Source organism: Pan troglodytes, chromosome 19 (assembly GCF_028858775.2).
Source record: "Pan troglodytes isolate AG18354 chromosome 19, NHGRI_mPanTro3-v2.0_pri, whole genome shotgun sequence".
NCBI lineage: Eukaryota > Metazoa > Chordata > Mammalia > Primates > Hominidae > Pan > Pan troglodytes.
In genome coordinates, this window is record NC_072417.2 from 27,928,806 (window position 1) to 27,950,316 (window position 21,511).

Sequence of the window (21,511 nt, forward strand, 5' to 3'; positions counted from 1 at the left end):
GCCATGGAGACAGGTGACAAACCCCAGAACTGCCGACTATCATCAAGCACAGAGCCCAAGTGTACATGGCCATGGAGTGGGAAAAGTGGTGCCAATTAGCACTCCAAGTAATCCTTACTCCTGATGCCCACACCAGGAGCATTCTGTCCTTAAGGATATGCTGCCCCAGAAGGAGTGTGGGGGAGGAGGGGGGTGCATCGTAAAGCCATGCTAAGTGTGAGAACATCCAGGTTAGACTTACAAGGTGTGGGAGTGGCAGCAGGTTCTCGATGGGTTGAGGCTCTCTGGACAATGCCCCACCCCTGTTTACCAAGCACCAACCAGGCAGACAGGAATGCTAATGGCTGGGAGTGGTAGTAAAACTGAACAGGGTGTGTATGACATACGTATCAATGTATGTGCATATCTGTTCCCATGTGTGCTAGAGCATGTGTTCACAGAAATAAAGCTTTGCACACCCATCTGTTTGTGGATTTGGAAACAGTAAAAAGAAGACAGTGCACAATTTTGGCTAAGAAGCTGTATTAGAGGTCTGAGTATCAGCTTCCTGTGCTCCCCTTATTGGACACTCCAATATCCCCGGGCTTGAAAGGGGAAAGTGGCTGGAATGGGTTGGAGCTCCCCAGGTAGCATTTTATGAACTGAATAGGAAGAGGGAAGGGCTTCTCTCCCAGCACATGCCACAGTTACCAGATTAAGCCGGTTGCCTTGGTAACCTTCTCTCTGGGCAGGATTTGGGAATTGTTGGTTAGGAAGGGCGAATTGGGGAGTGTGAAGGGTGTAGGGGGTTGAAAATAAAACAGACTGAGAGACTTCTGGAAGCTAGAAGCTTGGGACACAGGACCCCAGTACTCCCCCAAATGCTCAAGGATGTCAGGCAGAGACTAAGTTCAACATTTTGAATCAGTGAGGAGAGCCAGCATCAAGTCATGGTCCTCCTGGAGTGGCAGTGGTTTTCACCCTGACTACACACTGGAATCACAGGGAAGCTTCTCAGAAATACTGATGCTGGCTGGGCTTGGTGGCTCACGCCTGTAATCTCAACACTTTGGGAAGCCAAGGTGGGCAGATCACTTGAGGTCATGAGTTCAAGACCAGCCTGACCAACATGGTGAAAACCCATTTCTACTAAAAATACAAAAAAAATTAGCCGGGCATGGTGGCACACACCTGTAATCCAAGCTACTCTGGAGGCTGAGGTAGAAGGATTGCTTGAACCTGGGAGGTGAAGGTTGCAGTGAGCTGTTATCATGCCACTGCACTCCAGCCTGGGTGAGAGACTCCATATTAAAAAAAAAAAAATACTGGCCAAGTGCAACAGCTCACGCCTATAATCCCGGTACTTTGGGAGGCTGAGAAGGGTGCAACATGAGGTCAGAAGTTCGAGACCAGTCTGGCCAACATAGTGAAACCCTGTCTCTACTAAAAATACAAACATTTGCTGGGCATGGTGGCTGGTGCCTGTAATCTCAGCTACTCAGGAGGCTGAGGCAGGAGAATCGCTTGAACCCGGGAGGTGGAGGCTGCAGTGAGCCGAGATCATGCCACTGCACTCCAGCCTGGGCAACAAGAGCAAGACTCTGTCTCAAAAAAAAAAAAAAAAAAAACTGATGCCTAGGCCATATCTCAGACCAATTAAATCAGATTTCTGAACCAGGGCGAAGGCTTATGGGATTTTTTAAAAAGCTCCTCACATGACACAAATGGCCAGGATTGAAAATCACTGCCCTAGACGGACAGTCAACCCAAGTGGGCTGCAGATGCTGGGAGCTGACTTTGGAATTCCAAGTCTTTGGTGCTCCGAGTTGCCTACAAGGTAGCAGGTCTGTGCGCTGACCCTGAAGGGGAAGAGAGCTGGCAGAGCATTTGCACCCGCTTATGGAAGAAATAAAGAGGAAGGCAGGGTGGTATGAATAACAACTATGAGATGGGGGCGAAAAAGCTTTGAGCTTTTTTTGAGCCCATGGGCTTCTACAAGGGGACTGGGCAGGGCCACCTAAGGCTATCTGTCTGCTGCTTACACACCCTCTTCTTTCTGCCCACCCAGAGGCAGGCTGGGAGGATAGAGAGAACCTGGGGGCTTTGCTGAGCTTGAGTTTCTTCTTGCAGAGCTGGTTACCAGGGCAACAGAGAGAGCAATAGGGTCTAACTGAAGGACTAGGGAAGCAAGAGGCAAGCGTAAAGGGGAAGCATCCAACACTCAAACCTCCTGCCAGTAACCCACCCCCAAGGCTGGATGGCATTTTTTCATAACCCCAGGAGATCAGGCCTACAGTCACCCATCACATTGTGGGGAAGAGAAGCAAACTGACATGATTTAAAGAGGAATTAGGGGCCCAGCGCGGTGGCTCATGCCTGTAATCCCAGAACTTTGGGAGGCCAAGCTGAGCCAATCACCTGAGGCCAGGAATTTGAGACCAGCCTGGCCAACATGGTGAAACCCCATCTCTACTAAAAATACAGAAAAAAAGTAGCGGGGCATGGTGGCGGGCGCCTGTAATCCCAGCTACTTGGGAGGCTGAGGCAGGAGAATCGCTTAAACCCGGGAGGTGGAGGTTGTGGTGAGCCGAGATCGTGCCACTGCACTCCAGCCTGGGCGACAGAGTGAGACTCAGTCTAAAAAAAAAAAAAAGGAATTAGGGACGGGGCTCAGAAAAGTCATAGTCCTCTGGCTGTGGCACCAGCACCAAGATATGGGGGAAGTCCCATCTGTCTTTATAAGATGTACAATAGTTGGGCACAGCAGCTCAAGCCTGTAATCCCAGCACTTTGGGAAGCCCAGACAGCGGGATCACTTGAGCCCAGGAATTCAATGACCCTATCTCTACAAAAATAAATTAGCTAGGTGTGGTGGTGCATGCTTGTGGTTTCAGCTACTTGAGAGGCTGAGGTGGGTGGATTGCTTGAGCCCAGGTGGTCAAAGCTGCAGTGAGCCACGATTGTGCCATTGCACTCCAGCCTGGGCAATAGAGCAAGACCAAAAAAAAAAAAAAAAAAAAAAAGATGTACTGTGATATCTATGCCTCCAGTGTATGGATTTGTGAAACCCAACAAATGCTGCCAGCTCCATATGAAAGTTGCTCTCCCATACCAGAGATAGCTTCTGTAGTAAACTTCCATCCCACCCAGGACCTAGAGGAAAAAGTCACTTCAAAGGTAGGAACTGCCCTCTAAGCATCAAAGGCCAAGTGGACTAGGTAAACTGAATTATGACCCACAGTTGATTTGTTTTTTGAAATCATGTGTCCAGGCAGGTTATGTTATCTGTTCATTTCACTTTGGGATATTAGTGTTGCAAAATATTTGTTATAAGAAAGGAACATTGGGGCTGGGTGTAGTGGCTTGCACATGTAATCCCAGCACTCTAGGAGGCTAAGACAGGAGGATCATTTGAACCAAGGCGTTCCAGACCAGCCTGGGTAACACACTGAGACCTCGTCTCTACTAAAAACAAACCACAAAAATTAGCTGGGCATGGTGGTGTGGGCCTGTAGTCACAGCTATTTGGGAAGCTGTGGCAGGATTGCTTGAACCTTGGAGTTCCAAGTTACAGCGACCTATGATTGTGCTACTGCATTCCAGCCTGGGTGACGGGCAAGACCGTCTCAGAAAAAAAAAAAAAAAAAAAGTGACTTTGGATCTGGCAGGGTGGAGAGCCACTGGCAAGGACATTAAGAACACAGACTCAGACTTGGCCTTGGGAGGCCAAGGCAGGTGGGTCACCTAAGGTCAGGAGTTCAAGACCAGCCTGGCCAACATGGTGAAACCCCATTGCTACTAAAAATACAAAATTTGTTGTACAAAAAATACAAAAATTTCTACTAAAAATACACACACACACACACACACACACACACAAATTCCCTTCCCCTTACCTGAGCTGATAGTCTCCCTAAGACTGTGTGGTCCTGAATACTTTAGTGTCAGCATCTTTACTTTTCCTTTTTTTTTTTTTTTTTTTTTTTTTGAGACGGAGTCTCACTCTGTCGCCCAGGCTGGAATGCAGTGGCGCAATCTCGGCTCACTGCAAGCTCCACCTCCCGGGTTCCCATCATTCTCCTGCCTCAGCCTCCCAAGTAGCTGGGACTACAGGCACCCGCCACCACTCCCAGCTATTTTTGTATTTTTAGTAGAGGCGGTGTTTCACCCTGTTTAGCCAGGATGGTCTCGATCTCCTGACCTCGTGATCTACCCACCTCGGCCTCCCTAAGTGCTGGGATTACAGGCGTGAGCCACGGTGGCCGGCAGCATCTTCACTTTTCAAGAAAGCTAGCTACCTGTACTTCCCCCCAGCCCAGGACTTGGTATAGTTATATTGACATCTGATGGCATATTACCTTGGGAAACTTACTTGCCAAACACAAAGGAAGCCATAAAGGATACTAGATGCTCATGCGAATAACCAGCATCTCACTACTTTTCTGTCCCTGACACTTCCAATCTAAGGGATGGCATGACATCCTGGTGATCTATGTGGTTAAAAAAGATAACTGATGGGGAGTGCAGACACATTTATGGCCTCATAGGGGCTCCTCATCTCTCTGGGCTTCTGTTTCACAACTTGGGCTGACCTGAGTTGTGACCGTGACCCTGTGGGGGAATTAGGGAGTCCTCTTCCCTCCCTCCCAAATCAAGACTCATGCAAAACACTGGCAAGGGAGCCAAGTTTATAGTCTAAATTTTATTATCTCCAAGTCACAATGCTGATCACAAATGGGCACCCTTTAAAACAGTAACAAAAAACACCACCACACATGGAAAAATCCTTGCAACTAAACACAGTGGACCAACAGAGACAACTCTCACAGTGTCTTAAGGTCTGGGAATCTGGGCATGCTGCCCACAGGCTTGAGGAGACATCTTCAGGTTTAAGGCAAAGGGAACAGCCTACAAAAGGCACAACCACCAGCTACCCCTAGAAGAATCTCTTAGTTATTTCCTCCTTGGGGGTTATAGATTAAGTGCCTCTCCCCACTCTCCATCCCACACCTGTGACTCAGAGTGATTAGGCCAGCTGCTAGATGGAAGGAATAAAAACAGTGACATTACCGGGGAGAGACACAGCCACCATCTTTGCCCTCAGGTTCTGTAGAAGGACAGGGACAGTGGCCAGGTTACCCCTGGCAGACGTATGTACTGCAGTAATAGGAATCTCTTCCACAGAGGCAGCAGAGAAGTGGTTTAGTGCCATGGATAGGGAGGAAAGATAGGAGCCCTTGCCCAGAAGGTGACTGGCTTCCTTAGGCCTTAAGCCCAGGAGTTTTTATATTCTGTCTGCAAGGACAAAAATAGAATTCGGGGAAAATAAGGTAGTAACATCTAAAACACTTGTAGCAGGAAAGACGTGGAGAAGAGCAATTGCAAAGGACAGGGTAGACTGCTTGCTGGATAATATTTGCCTTTAAAGAGATGCATTGGTCCACAGCAACTGGAAAAGGGGTGTAGCAAGAAGAATGGAAAGAAGAGAAGCAAGGCCCTCTAATTCCACTTACCTCAAAAGACTGAGCCCTGAGGACTATGTGAATACACACCCCTAAAGGCAAAGGCTCTCACTCCACCATCCCTTTCTCACAAAAGCATCTGGTGTACCATCTCTCCCCACAGTAGGGTATTTGCCCTCAGCAGAGAACAGAAGCCCATCATAGTACAGGTATTGATGGATGCTCAGACTCCTAAAAACCTAAGTCAAAGAGAAGGGCTCCTACCCACCTACTCTGAGCTTTTCTGCACAATGGGACCCTCTGTGCAGACAGCCATGCTTCCACAGGGTTAGAGTTAAGGGAATACAAGTATACAAGAGGATAACAAATGCCAACTAAAAGTGAAAGGCCAGGTCTTTTTAGACTTGGTGGGGAAGGCTGGCTGATACATTCTCCATTATCTGGGATGCACAGAAGAGTCAAAAGGGAATCCAGAGGGGCTAGAAAACCAGAAGACTAGACTTGTTTCATTTAAAGGCAGGGAGAGAGAGCAAGAAACAGAAACAAAGAGAAAAAATTAAAATAATATTAAGGATAAGAAGCCAGGCTTTAAAAATGAACATCTTAGAAAACAAAACAAACAGGAAGGAGCTTCCTTGGGAACAGAAGACACTTCAATTTCCCAGAAGTGAAGAACAGCAGAAGACATGGGCTTCTGTATCTAGACTCAGAAGCTTGGGGCTCTCTGGCTCTCTCTGCTCCCCCGAACACAGCCAACTCAAGTGAAGAGTGAAGATGGGACGAGGTCCACTTGTTTCTCCCTCTCTCTAGAGCCTGTCCTCAGAGGAAGGCAGGGGTCCTCCTCTTTCAGCTGTTTGCTGGTAGGAGCCACACCCTATATCTTTGAAGCCCTTCTGGTAGTAGATAGCCAGCTGTATTTCTCTTCTGAGTTCTCACCTCTGCTGCTCTGACAGGGGTTGGAAAAAGGGAAGAACCACCAAAGTGTTAGTGGGCCTTCTGGGCATTCACAAGCTGTTTTCAAAAAGCCACACTTCTAAATAATGTGTTTTAAGTAATGTCCTTAAACAAAAGCAACAAAACCCCCAGTCCTTCTCCTCTATGATCTTTAGAACTGGTTTTTTCTGCTATAACATCTCAAATTTAGATTTCCCTTTTCCTTGACTGCCTTCCTGTATTTTTTCCTTGTAGCTTCCCAATTGAAAACTGTCATGTTAACAATTGTTTCTACTTCAACCCTGCCCAATACACTTGCCAAACAAACAAACTGGCAAATTTCAGGACTCCTTTAAGCCTCCTGAGATATCCCATGATTATTATAACTTAAAGCATTAATTAGAGGCTGGGTGGGGTGGCTCACGCCTGTAATCCCAACACTTTGGGAGGCCAAGGCAGGTGGATCACCTGAGGTCAGGAGTTCAAGACCAGCCTGGCCAATATGGTGAAACCCCATTCCCACTAAAAATACAAAAATTAGCCAGGTGTGGTGGTGCGTGCCTGTAATCCTAGCTACTTAGGAGGCTGAGGCAAGAGAATCGCTTGAACTCAGGAGATGGAGGTTGCAGTGAGCCGAGATTGCACCACTGCACTCCAGCCTGGATAACAGACTGAGACGCCGTCTCAAAAAAAAAAAAAAAAGCATTAATTAGGTGATTTTTGTTTATTAAGCAAGTGTGAGCATTAGTTTTAAGAATATTCACAGTAAGTTGTGCACTTACTTTTATATGATGTTAAGATTTAAAATATTCAGAAACTCGTATTAACTGGAACCCCTGCTTACAACCTGAAATAATAAAGTTGGAATTTGTTATCAGGTCATAACAAAAAGACTGTTTTCCAGAGAAACACACCCAGAAAATGAGGGAAATCCTCTGGGGAGAAGGAAAGCCCACTGACGGAGCATGTGCATTAAGTATAGGAAGGAACTCTCATACCTCAGGTGGAGGGGGCTTGATGGTGACTGGCTGGGGAGTCCTCCGGGGTGGGGAGGGCTTTGGCTGCACCTGCTGCTGGGCGGGGTTATAGTAGGTCACTCCTCCATATACCTGTGATGGGGCCTGGGACCCCACAAGCCAGGAGAAGAAAAAGTTAGGAATGAATTCATCCAACCTATGATGAACAGGAAATATTATTCAGCCATAAGAGAACTGGGGAATTTATAATTTTAAAAATATCTAATCTGCCCACCCTTCAAAATAAAGTGACTATTCATTTTTGCCTTAATTCGTCATTATTATGCTCTGGTTTTTATTTCTTCAAAGTACTGCCCAGCTTTCTCTAATTCCTACCATCAGCTGACAAATGGAAAAGGCTGAGTTCAGTAGCGACACTACAGATACTTGATTATGTCAACGTGGTGGAAGTTAAGCAGGACAGAGGTAGGGGTGATAAGGAGTAGAATACAGCTTCTTTATGCAATAGAGTAAAAAGCAGGTATTGCCACCTATGATGTACCACAACACAGGAAAGAAACACCATTAAAGAAACTGAACGCTGGGTGCGGTGGCTTATGCCTGTAATCCCAGCACTTTCGGAGGCCGAGGCAGGTGGATCGGTTGAGGTCAGGAGTTTGAGACCAGCTTGGCCAACATGGTGAAACCCCATCTCTACTAGAAATACAAAAACTAGCCGGGCATGGTGGCAGGCACTGTAATCCCAGCTACTCGGGAGGCTGAGGCAGAAGAATCGCTTGAACCCAAGAGGTGGAGGTTACAGTGAACCGAGATCACGCCACTGCACTCCAAGCCTGGGCAACGGAGAAAAAAACTGAAAAGAATAAAGATGATGGGCATTACATAAGCTGCATTTCCAGCTCCTGACCACTAAGAGGCGTCTTGGTGTCACATACAAATCAGTGGCACTGAAATGTTCTCTCAAATTCCTTTAGCATTCTCCCCATACCACATTCCTGTCTGAATTAAAGAATGTGTATCTAGAAAAACATGATCATTAGCCATCTCACCTGTGTATTAGGATACAGATGAGGCGGTGGTGGGGGAGGCAGTGCCCCTGGAGCATAAGGGTAACTGGGATTACCAAAGTTCATGACGCCTGGAGCAGAAAAGTAAGTAGGAGCAAGCAACTGCTGAGGTGGTGGCTGTCCTGGAGACATGGACACTGGTGGGGGATAGAGGCCTGGATTGGGCAGAGGAGCTGGTGTCTGGTGGGGATGTAAACCTGGATAAGGAGAAGAAAAAAACTGAAAAATAAAGTAACATCATTTTCATAGGATGGCCCGGCTGGACTGCTCAGTATAATCAGGCTCAGAATGGAAGTCCTCAGGATGGACACAAGAGGAACTTGTTGCCCAAGCAGCCGGGATGGCCAGACTCCCAGGCTAGCAGCACAAAGCTCAGGAGGATGGGTTTTGTGGCATTCCCAACATATATCCTCAGGTACTGGAAGCATATAAGCAGAGACACAAAGCTTACCTGGGTGGGGAAGGTTCATTCCTGGCTGCACAAGCATGCCCTGTGGAGGCAGCGGGGCAGGGCTGTCACCATGGGTATAGATTGGTCCCTGGAACTGCACTGTAAGATATCACATTGGGACTCTCATAAACCCTTACTCTTCACATGGACAAGTCTCCTTGTTCCCCAAGCCCTTTAAAAGATGTTCTCAATATTCCATGCGAAGAAAACAGCAACCAGACAATGTCTGATAACCACTATAAGAGGTCAGAAGAGAAATTCAGGAGCCAGGAGCCTGGTATCTTACTTCACTTCACCCTGCCAAGAAAAGTACCCCAACAGTAAGAAAAAACTCACGTGGATCATAGTAATGTCCCTCCATGATACTGATATGCACTGGAGGGGCGGGGGGCTCTGGCACAGGTCTTTGCCGCTGGGATGAATAGCGTTTGGCTCGACCACCCTGGACACCCTGAGACAAAGAAAGAGGCCTAAACAATAAGAATTCTAGAGGGCTCTCATATCAAGTCCTACCTTCCTTTAGGTGTTGAAAAACACTTGGTACATGGCAGGTATTTAATGGGTATTTGCAAAGTGAGCTGAAAAATAATGAAAAGATATCAAGATTTGAACCTAAACCTTCTACCTTACATTTAGGAGATCCAAATTAAAAGAAACATGCATAATCAATGGAAAAACTGACTTTATCTTGGCCGGGCGTGGTGGCTCATGCCTGTAATCCCAATACTTTGGGAGGCCAGGGTGGGTGGATCATGAGGTCAGGAGTCAGGACCAGCCTGGCCAACATGGTGAAACCCTGTCTTTACTAAAAATACAAAAATTAGCTGGGCATGATGGCACGTGCCTGTAATGCCAGCTACTCGGGAGGCTGAGGCAGAATTGCTTGAACTGGGACCCAGGAGGCAGAGCTTGCAGTGAGCCGTGATCCCATCACTGCACTCTAGCCTGGGCAACAGAGCGAGACTCTGTCTCAAAAAAAAAGAAAGAAAGAAAAGAAAAAAAAAAAGATCTTATCTTGGTTTAAACAATGAACAAGCTGTGTAACAGGCAGCTCCCTCCCCCATCTACCCCTTTCCCCTTCTGTACCATTTCTTCCATCCGGTTAAACTGAGGTGGAGGTCCTGCTCCCATGTGTATATGGTTGGGCATACCTGTAATACACCAAAAAAGTCACTTCTGCAGATCAGACATATGTGAGTGGGACTCAAAGATACTATCAAGAGACAGGTTTAAGTGTCAACATAAGGAATGCCTTTTTTCTTTTAACTAATAAAATTCTCTATAAACTATCTCTGCTTTCTGTCAACACCAGCATTTAGAAATTTGTCCCCACTGTCTGCCATCTTAATATAGCAATAAAGCCCTTGAAAATGAAAAATAAAATGACTTCAGTGAAGAAAATCAAATTCAAATTTTTCCTATCAAATTGTTCCCTGCATAGAATCCCTGGGAGATTATAATTAGCACATTACATTATCCAACATATTGAAAAATCTCAGCCCAAGAGTTTCTGAGCAACAGCTGGACAAGGGAGGGATGCTTTGTAAATCTACTTGATTATATCCATTCACAGGGGTCTGGGTTGGAAGTTTGAGAGGAGATTCTCCTCTGGCTAAAATGACTCAAGACAAAAAGGAATGTTCTAGAGATTGTCCTCCAATAGTAAGAAGGGTGCTGCAACTCCAATTGAGGAGTTCCAATATTTAAGTTAGATTTCAGACTAAGGGAAGATCCTTTGATCTATCTGGCTGGAGAAAAACAAACCAGAATAGGCAAAATGGGTAATAGGTAGGTCTTACTCTCTAAAACTATGCTGCCCAATATGATATCCACTAACCAAATGTGGACACTTAAGTTTCAATTAATTAAAAGTTCAATTCTGGCTGGATGCAGTGGCTCATGCTTATAAGCCCAGCACTCTGGGTGGCAGAGGTAAGACTGCTTGAGCCCAGGAGTTCAAGACCAGCCTGGAAAACACAGTGAGACCCCCCGTCTTTTCAAAAAATAAAAAAAATCAGCCAGGTGTAATGATGTGTGCTTATGATCTTAGCTACTGAGGAGGCTGAGATGGGAGGATTGCTTGAGCCCTGGAGGCAGAGGTTGCAGTGAGCCAAGGTCACGCTACTGCACTCCAGACTCTAGCCTGGGTGACAAAGTGGGACCCATCTTAAAAAAAAAAAAAAAAAAAAAAAAACTATATCTATATAAACACAACAACAACAAAAACACAAAAGTACAATCATTACACAAAGTTCTATTGGGCAATCTGTCTCTAGAAGATTAAGGAAATAAGGGAGGCTTGCCTTTCAAATATATTAGAGAAGATCTTGATCAAAATTCAACTGAATAAATTTCTGCCTTCAAATATTTAACCATTAGTTCAAATAATAACGTTGTCTTCTACTTTTTGTGGAAAAGGATCCTGTACTCAGGAGGCTCAATGATGACTGGGCAGGTGCAGTGTCTTCCATCTGTAATCCCAGCGCTTTAGGAGGATCTCTTGAGCCCAGGAGTTCAAGATCAGCCTGGGCAATATAGCAAGACACATCACTACAAAAATTTTTTTAAAAATTAGCTGGGGCTGGCACAGTGGCTCACGCCTGTAATCCCAGCACTCTGGGAGGCCAAGATGGGTCGACCACTTAAGGTCAGGAGTTCGAGACCAGCCTGGCCAACATAATGAAACCCCATCTCTATGAAAAATACAAAAATTAGGTGTGGGCCAGGCACGGTGGCTCATGCCTGTAATCCCAGCACTCTGGGAGGCCAAGATGGGTCGATCACTTAAGGTCAGGAGTTCGAGACCAGCCTGGCCAACATAATGAAACCCCATCTCTATGAAAAATACAAAAATTAGGTGTGGGCCAGGCACGGTGGCTCATGCCTGTAATCCCAGCACTCTGGGAGGCCAAGGTGGGCGGATCACGAGGTCAGGAGATCGAGACCATCCTGGCTAACACGGTGAAACAGTCTCTACTAAAAATACAAAAAAAAAAAACTAGCCAGTCGTGGTGGTGGGCGCCTGTAGTCCCAGCTATTCAGGAGGCTGAGGCAGGAGAATGGCGTGAACCCAGGAGGCGGAGCTTGCAGTGAGCCGAGATCACACCACTGCACTCCAGCCTGGGCAACAGTGAGACTCTGTCTCAAAAAAAAAAAAAAAAAAAATTAGCCAGGTGTGGTGGTGACAGCCTGTAATCCCAGCTACTCAGGAGGCTGAGGCAGGAGAATTGTTTGAGCCCTGGACGCAGAGGTTGTAGTGGGCCAAGATCATGCCACTGCACTCCAGCCTGGGCAACAGAGCAAGTCTCTGTCACAAAAAAAAAAAAAAAAGGCCAGGCCCGGTGGCTGTGGCTCACGCCTGTAATCCCGGCACTTTGGGAAGCCAAGGTGGGAGGATCACAAGGTCAAGAGATCAAGACCATCCTGGCCAACATGGTGAAACCCTGTCTCTACTAAAAATACAAAAATTAGCCCGGCATGGTGGTGCACGCCTATACTCCCAGCTACTCGGGAGGCTGAGGCAGGAGAATCACTTGAACCCGGAGGTGGAGATTACAGTGAGCTGAGATCGCGCCACTGCATCTAGCTTAGGCAACAGAGCAAGACTCCATCTCAAAACAAATAAATAAATAAAAATACAAAAAAAAAAAAATTAGCTGGGCGTGGTGGTGTGCGCCTGTAACCCCAGCTACTCAGGAGGCTGAGGCAGGAGAATCACTTGAACCTGGGAGGCGAAGGTTGCAGTGAGCCAAAATCGCGCCACTGCACTCCAGCCTGGGCAAAAGAGTGAGACTCTGTCTCAAAAAAAAAGAAGAAGTAGACATTTGTCAGACACCACCTTCCTGAGACAGAAGTCCCATGCCCCTAAACCTGATGATGCAAAGGGGAAAAAGCTAGCCACCAATCCTATGATACCTACCTCGAAGTTCCCGTGGTTGCAGGAAAGAAGGCTGCCCCGGACTCCAATTCTGTTCTGCTATATTTAGTTGTGCCACATCTTGCTCAAGTCCACTTGTACTAGAATCCACCGGAGCTTCCCAGGTCCCAGTCTTAGTAGGTGGAGTTGGGGTGGTTTCTGGGACTGGAGGTGCTGGAATCAGTCCTTCAGGAGGAGGGGGCACCTCCTCTGCAAGCTTGACTGCATCTCCAACTTTGGTTCGAGTTCTTCTTGCCCGGGAATAGGATTTCTTCTCAATGGGCCTATCAGGGGGTGGTGGTGCAGCATCAGGAGCAGCAGCTGGTGGCTCTGAGGCTGCCTCTTCCTTCTCAGGACTGCCAAGCACTGGAGCATCTGCTTCTGGAGATGGATCCCTCACAGAAGTCTGCTCTAGGCGCCGTGACCGGTAACTAATCTCATGCTTAACAGTCTCACCAGACCGGCCACCATGCTGCCCACCAGCTTCCACAGGCCTAAAACCAGCACGACCTTCCTTGAAGCCCCCAGATCGAGAATAATTCCTGGGTGCAGACATACGGCCGGTACCTGCAGCATTCCTGTTAATAAATGTCCTTGGTGGTAGGGTGCCCCCAAGACCCTGGTGGCGATGAGACTTGTTTAGCCGCTCACCGTTCCAGTTTGGATCTCTTTGTGGAGGACTCCCATATCTACAAAAAATGGAATGAAGAAACTGTTAGGAAATTAACAAAAGGAGGCTACGCGCGGTGGCTCAGGCCTGTAATCCCAGCACTTTGGGAGATCGAGACGGGCAGATCACTTGAAGCCAGGAGTTCAAGACCAGCCTGGCCAACACAGCGAAACCTCATTTCTACTAAAAATACAAAAATTAGCCGATCACGATAGTACACGCCTGTAATCCCGGCTACTCAGGAGGCTGAAGCAGGAGAATCACTTCAACCCAAGAGGTGGAGGTTGCAGTGAGCCTAGAACATGCCATTGCACTCCAGCCTAGGCAACACAGTGAGACTCTGTCTTAAATAAATAAATAAAAAGAAAAGCAAAGAGAATTCTTTCTAAAAGATATCAAGAGTCTACAATCTATTTTTTTTTTCCTTTTTTTCTTTTTTTTTTGGAGACAGGGTCTCACTATGTTCCCCAGGCTGGTCTTGAACTCCTGGCCTCAAGCAATCCTCCTGCCTCAGCCTCCCAAAGTGCTGGGATTCCAGGTGTAAGCCACCGTAAGCCACCATGCCCAGCCCGGTCTTATGTTCTAAAATGTCCTCACCGGGGTTTCCGGATTCTTCGAGGTTTGATGTCATCAGGATTATGAGCTGAGCGAATGTCATAACCATAAAGAGCGATGAGCTCCTGTCGGGACTTTGGGGCCTGCTCATCTTCCCGGAACTTGTCATGCTCCCAGCGACCCTCATCCTTCCATAGCTTTCGCTGACGCCCCTTGGGTCTGGATAAAATGAAGGAAAAGTGTCTTGGGTCAGCAGAATTCTCCAAGTAGAGATGTTCTTGAACAAAATGGGTCAGGGAGGCAGGGGGACAATAGGAACTTTACGTAGTCTCCTCATCATCCCAAAGAGATTATAAAAAACAGGCCTCCCCAAAGCAAGCATGAATCACAGAACCTCAGGGCCTGCTGGGCTCAAATATAACAGACACAGAAATGAGAAAAAGACTTCATTTCATGCCATTCAGTACCTTTGAAACATCTCCTTTCTCCTAAAAGGCAACCTATGCAAGTATTTCACTTCTCAGATGCCTTACACCTCAGACTAAGAAAAGCCAAAGTATAATAATTAAGAGAAGATGAGTTCTGGAAACAAACTGCCCTAGGTCTGTATCTTAGCTGCCTCACCAAGAGTTACCAAATATTCTAAGCCTACTTTCCTCATTTGTACGATAAGGATAATCATAATACTTATCTTAAAATGCTATAATAAATGAAATACAGGCAAATCGAAGTACCTGGCCTACATGTGTAAAATACATGTTAGACAGCAGCAGCAGCAAGTGGCTTTTACCTGACTTCCTCCTCCTGAGTTTGCCCTCGAAGATCATGCTCAAAGAAGAGCCCTTTCCGAGGTATGTATGCTGGATTCTTCCGATCTTCATCATCATCCAAATGCTTAGGGCCCTTTTTACCCACTTTGTTCTCCACAGGCTCTGTGCTCTCCTAGAGGACAGATAAAGGGATCCTTACTCTTCCAAGCCTCAAGAATCTCTATTCCAGCCTCTAAAATGGAGGACTGTGGAATGTACTAACCTGTCCGTCCCCACTTTGCCTCTCTCCAGTCACAGTGCTTTTGGTGTCAGGCTTTTCTTCTCCCTTCTCTTCTTTTGTTGAAGAATTAACAGCATCATTAGCTTCTGATTTCAGCTCCACTTTGGAGTTTTCCTCTTCACTGTATTCACCTTCTTCACCCTGAAAAAAGTTTCCCTGTCAGCGATGCATATAAGATCTGAACGGTGCATTTTAATTCCCACCCCTGCCCCCAACCCCAAAACAGAGTCTCTGTCACCCAGGCTGGAATACAGTGGCACAATCTCAGCTCACTGTAACCTCTGCCTCCAGGGGTCAAGCAATTCTCCTGCCTCAGCCTCCTAAATAGCTGGGATTATAGGCGCCCACTACCGCGCCTGGCTAATTTTTGTATGTTTAGTAGAGACCAGGTTTCACCATGTTGGCCAGGCTGGTCTTGAACTCCTGATTTCGTGATCTGCCTGCCTTGGCCGCCCAAAGTGCTGGGTTTATAGGCGTGAGCCACCGTGCCTGACTGCATTTCAATTTTCTACTCTTTAGGAATACATTTATCAATAAATTTTTAGTACAACATAGAACTGAAAAGCAAACAAATCAATATTCTTACCCATATTTCTAGAAAATAAAGATCCTATTTTGGCCTGGCACAGTGGCTCACGCCTGTAATCACATTTTGGGAGGCCAATGCAGGCAGATCACCTGCGGTCAGGAGTGCGAGACCAACCTGGCCAGCATGGCAAAACCCCATCTCTACTAGAAATATAAGAATTAGCCGCACTTGGTGGTAGGCACCTGTAATCCCAGCTGCTCGGGAGGCTGAGGCAGGAAAATCGTTTGAACCAGAGGCAGAGCTTGCAGTGAGCAGACTGCGCCACTGCACTTCAGCCTGGGCGACAGAGCAAGGCTCTGTCGCAAAAAACAGTAATAATAAAAAAAAGACACTATTTTAAAAATATCACATTAAAAAAAATACACACATACATACATATATATCCACATAGGTATTCCTGGAACATATGCAAGAATTATTAAAAGTGGCAGGCTGGGCGCAGTGGCTTACACCTGTAATCCCAGCACTTTGGGAGGCCGAGGCAGGCGTATCACTTGAGGTCAGGAGTTCGAGACCAGCCTGGCCAACATGGTGAAACTCTGTCTCTACTAAAAATACAAAAATTAGCCGGGAGGCGGAGGTTGCAGTGAGCCAAGTTTGTGCCACTGCACTCCAGCCTGGGTGACAAAAGCAAAACTCCATCTCGAAAAAACAAAACAAAAAAACAAAAAAACAGCGGCAGCCTCTAATAGGCCCAGAGGATAAGAATGGAAGGGAGACTTACTATACGATACCTAACATATAAGAGGAGCTTAATCTTCCTTGATAATTTCTCTCTCCATGAATTATCTTTTTTTTTTTTTTTCTGTTTTGAGACAGGGTCTTGCTCTGTTGCCCAGGAGTGCAGTGGCACAATCATGGCTTACTGCAATCTCAATCTCCTGGGCTCAAGTGATCCTCCCACCTCAGCCTCCCAAGTAGCTGCGACTACAGGCACATGCCACCACACCTGGCTGATTTTTTTTAATTTTTAGTAGAGACGAGGTCTCGCTATGTTGCCTAGGCAGTTCTCAAACTCCTGAGCTCAAGCAATCCTCCTCCCTTGGCCTCCCAAAGGGCTGGGATTACAGGCATGAACACTGTACCTGGCCCATGAATTGTCTCTTAAACATGCAGTGCCTAATAACTATACTTTGACGTAAGTTGTGAACTCTCCCATCTCAAAATGGCTTAGAGCAGAAATTCCCAACCTTTTTGATTATGCGGACCCCTTTTTAGGATCTAAAAATTTTCATGGATCCCCATGAGATATTCACTGAGAAAACATACAATGACAAACAACTGCTAGGCTGGATGTAGTGGTTCACGCCTGTAATCCCACCACTCTGGGAGGCCGAGGTAGGTGGATCACTCGAGGTCCGGAGTTTGAGACCAGCCTGGCCAACATGGTGAAACCCTGTCTCTACTAAAAATACAAAAATCAGCCAGACATGGTGGCATGAATTTGTAATCCCAGCTATTTGGGAGGCTGAGGCAAGAGAATTGCTTAAACCCAGGAGGTGGAGGTTGCAGTGAGCCAAGATTGCACCACTGATACTAGCCTGGGCAAAAGAGTGAGACCCTGTCAAAAAAAAAAAAAAATTCGCCAGGAATGGTGGCGTGCGCCTATAGTCCCAGCAACTTGGGAGGCTGAGGTGTGAGATCATTTCAGCCCAGGAGGTAGAGGTTGCAGTGAGCCATAATTGTGCCACTGCGCTCCAGTCTTAGCAACAGAGAGAGATCCTGTCTCAAAAAAAAAAAAAAAAAAAACACACAACGAACTGATGCGTGCGTGCCTGTAGTCCCAGCTACTCAGGAGGCTGAGGCAGGAGAATCACTTTAACCTGGGAGGCAGAGGTTGCAGTGAACCGAGATCGCACCACTGCACTCCAACCTGGACAACAGAGACTGTCTCAAAAACAAACAAAAAACAACAAACTGTTATACATTCAATAACACTTTAAGTTTACATTTTATTAATTTACATATATTCAAAAATAGTAGTACATAAGGGGGGAGATGTATATTTTAGTCTATAGATAATGAGAACTGAATGAGTAGACATGCAACTCTTTTTTGAGACAGGGTCTCACTCTGTCGCCCAGGCTGGAGTGCAGTGGTGTGATCTCAACTGACTATAGCCTTGACTTCCTGGGCTCAAGTAATCCTCCCACCTCAGCCCCCACAAGTAGCTGGGACTACAGATGTACACCACTATGCCCAACTAATTTTTGTATTTTTTGTAGAGACAGAGTTTCACCACATTACCCAGGCTGGTCTGAAACTTCTGAGCTCAAGCGAACCTCCTGCCTCAGCCTCCCAAAGTGCTAGGATTACAGGCATGAGCCACTGCGCCCAACCAGATGTGCAAACTCTTGATAATGACTCCATGATTTCCCAATGCACTTATCCTCAAGCTGGAAAATAGTAGCTTTTTTTAATGCCTATGAGTACTAGTTTTCTGCAGCAGAAAATTCCTGCAGCCAGAACATATCCAGAATCACATAATTACAAAAATTTGACCTAAAAAACCTTAAAGGACAACTTGTACAACCATCACATTTCAGAAATGAAAAAAATTAGTCCAAGTGCTCTCTCTCTCTTTTTACTATCTTCTTCCCTCTTTTACCACATCAAGATTGGGTAACACTGTTCATGACACAGAAAGTGCTGGGTCTACACACAAAGGATCATTAGGCCATTAGAAAGGGCCAGGAAATGGACGTGTGGCTAGTTCTAGGTAGGAAAAGGCAGCAGCTAAGGCTCATGATAAGGGAACTGGCTTTAGAATAGGGTTACTCTCCTCTCCTTGTCCTCCCCAGATTTGGACCTAAGGAGGCAGAGCTATGGCTAGGGAGGCCTACGAGAACACAGAGAAATGGGTTCAAGGAAAGGTGGTCTAGTCTTCATTGGTGGGTTACATCTGAAACCTGGTAGATGTAGGTACACTGGTCTCTCACTCACCTACTGGGTCTGATACTTGAACTGAACCAGACTGCCCTGTCACTCAAGACCCAGGCTGGCCCCAATAATCTGGTCAAAGAGGCTCAACATGAGATTCCTGAATTCCTGATTGAGAAACTCTCAAACTCTAAGTTTCTGCCATCTCTTCAAATAGAGCTGAGTCAGCCTGATTGGCCCAGACAAGCCAATTAATCCCTCTTCCTCATTTTTCCCTGCTCAGCATCTGGGTATAGTTGACGCTGGAACAAGGGGTTTGAACTACTCAGGTCCACTTCTACGCAAATTTTTTTTCAATAGAAGTTGCAGCAAGTATGCCTGCCTCTCCTTCCACTGCCTCTGTCACCCAAGGCAGCAAGATCAACCCCTCCTCTTCTGAAGTCTACTCAATGCAAAGATGATGAAGACCTTTATGATGATCCACTTCCACTGAATAGTATGTTCCCTTAATAGTGAATGATTTCTTAATAACATTTTCTTTTCTCTAGCTTCATTGTAAGAGTACAGTACATAATACACATAAAATACAAAATACATATTCACTGACTGTTTATGTTATTGGTATGGCTTCCAGTTGACTTAGTAGTTAAGTTTTGGGTGAGTCAAAAGTTATACTTGGAATTCTTACTGTAACAGGGATAGGTGTCCTTTATATTTTATTTATTATTTATTTATTTTGGAGACAGAATCTTGCTCTGTCGCCCAGGCTGGAGTGCAATGGCGCGATCTCAGCTCACTGCAACCTCCACCTCCTGGGTTCAAGCAATTCTTATGCCTCAGCCTCCTGAGTAGCAGGGACTACAGGCGTATGCCACCACTCCCAGCTATTTTTGTACTTTTAGTAGAGATAAGGTTTCACCATGCTGCCCAGGCTGGTCTCAAAGTCCTGAGCTCAGGCAAGCCGCCCACCTTGGCCTCCTGAGGTGCTGGGATTACAGGCATGAGCCACCACGCCCAGCCCCTTTTAATTAATTAATTAATTTATTTATTTATTTATTTATTTTGAGACGGAGTCTCGCTGTTGTCCAGGCTGGAATGTAGTGGTGCAATCTCAGCTCACTGCAAACTCTGCCTCCCAGGTTCACGCCATTCTCCTGCCTCAGCTTCCCGAGTAGCTGGGACTACACGCACCCGCCACCAAACCTGGCTAATTTTTTGTATTTTTAGTAGAGACGGGGTTTCACCGTGTTAGCCAGGATGGTCTCGATCTCCTGACCTCGTGATCCACCCGCCTCGGCCTCCCAAAGTGCTGGGATTACAGGCGTGAGCCACCGCGCCCGGCCAACCCCCTTTTATTTTTTTAACAGATGGGGTCTCGCTGTATCACTCAGGGTAGAGTGTAGTGGTGTGATCATGGCTTGCTGCAGCCTCAAACTCCCGGGCTCGAGTGATCCTCCTGCCTCAGCCTCCTGAGTAGCTGGGACTGCAGGCACGTGCCATCATGCCCAGCTAATTTTTGTCCTTTTTTTTGTAGAGACAGGGTCTTGCTTTCTTGTCCAGGCTAGTCTCAAACTGTTGGACTCAAGTGATCCTCCTGCCTTGGCCCACTAAAATGCTCGGATTAGAAGCATGAGTGACTGTACCCAGACAAGATAGGCACTCTTAACTCCCATGTTGTCCAAAGGTCAACTATTTTATTTTTTTAATTTTTTTTTATTGAAACGGAGTCTCACTCTGTCGCCCCAGCTGGAGTGCAGTGGCTGGATCTCGGCTCACTGCAAGCTCCGCCTCCCGGGTTCATGCCATTCTCCTGCCTCAGCCTCCCAAGTAGGTGGGACTACAGGCGCCCGCCACCATGCCCGGCTAATTATTTTTTGTATTTTTAGTAGAGACGGGGTTTCATCGTGTTAGCCAGGATGGTCTCGATCTCCTGACCTCATGATCCGCCTGTCTCGGCCTCCCAAAATGCTGGGATTATAGGCATGAGCCACCGCGCCCGGCCGTTCAAAGGTTAACTATTTTGGCCTTGAGTGTTTTGGGTTAGGACTCTCAGAAAGGTAACAGAATAGAGGGAGACTGTTTGACTATACCCACACTATCAGAATCAAGCCTTTACCTATAGCTTTTTAACAACTGAGCACCATTGATTCTTCCCATTTCCCTTAATTACATGAAGTTTTTCCTCCTCAAGACTAGGATGGGTAGGTGGCAATCATTCAGTTCTTTCCTTGATCCTATGTTCCCTGAAGATTTTCAAGCAGAAATTACAATAACTTGGTGTATGTGACTTTAATTCTCCATCTCCCTACACACACGTACTGATTTAATTCAAATACCTTTAAATAGTATTATCACATGATTAATAAGGAAACCTTGTTTTATGCTCCACCCTCTGATCTGTGGTAGGATGTCAAATAAGGCAACTTTATTTTAAGTGAAAAACTAATTTTGTTTCCAGGGCAGAACAGATACAAATAGCATAGTACATAGTCAAAGCTTAGTCTAACTGAAGCCAAGGTGCTACCACACGGTCACACTGCTTTGGCAAAGGGATGTCATCAAAACCTTTTTCCAGAAGAGACAAACTCCCCTACATCACCCACCATTTCAGTGTACTCTTTCCAATTCTTACTAGCTCCACCCTGAAGGAACTGTTCCTTTGAAAAATTCTAATACAGAAGTTTTAGCTCATTCTTCTACTTCCCACATATTTCAGACTAAGAGATGGAGTTGGTATCCTTATTCTCAATGTCTCTTTCAGATCTAACTCCTCTAGCCTCATTTTAATAAACCCCGGCTCCTCTGAGGCCACACGCCTGTCGTTGACAGGAAGACTTTAGCACTGAGGTCAGTCTTCACCTGCACTTCACCCATCCATTTCCATGGCTGCACTCCAAACCAGTCTTACCTAGAACTGCTATGCTTTATTATAAGTAAAACTGCTCCACTTTTAAAACCTTAAATATAATTAGCTGAGCGTGG

The 21,511-nt window shown here is 46.2% G+C and overlaps 1 protein-coding gene across 4 annotated transcripts in view; it reads right to left on the minus strand.

The window, feature by feature from the left end:
• Window positions 1-509: 509 nt before the first annotated feature.
• The window catches only part of CASC3 (CASC3 exon junction complex subunit), a 36,210-nt gene continuing 15,208 nt past the window's right edge, over window positions 510-21,511 (minus strand). For 2 of the 4 annotated variants that reach the window (XM_024350326.3, XM_024350328.3), the window contains 11 exons: window positions 15,043-15,201; window positions 14,801-14,952; window positions 14,053-14,229; window positions 12,789-13,474; window positions 9,956-10,020; window positions 9,206-9,320; window positions 8,870-8,968; window positions 8,401-8,615; window positions 7,373-7,495; window positions 7,157-7,221; window positions 4,663-6,387 (listed from right to left, as the gene is read on the minus strand). In XM_024350326.3, the coding sequence (XP_024206094.1) occupies window positions 7,198-7,221; window positions 7,373-7,495; window positions 8,401-8,615; window positions 8,870-8,968; window positions 9,206-9,320; window positions 9,956-10,020; window positions 12,789-13,474; window positions 14,053-14,229; window positions 14,801-14,952; window positions 15,043-15,201 (1,815 nt within the window). In that variant the 3' untranslated portion in view covers window positions 4,663-6,387; window positions 7,157-7,197. Of the gene's footprint in view, window positions 2,617-4,662; window positions 6,388-7,156; window positions 7,222-7,372; window positions 7,496-8,400; window positions 8,616-8,869; window positions 8,969-9,205; window positions 9,321-9,955; window positions 10,021-12,788; window positions 13,475-14,052; window positions 14,230-14,800; window positions 14,953-15,042; window positions 15,202-21,511 lie in introns of those variants that run through there. The other 2 variants (XM_063798592.1, XM_024350327.3) reach the window with 2 other exon arrangements.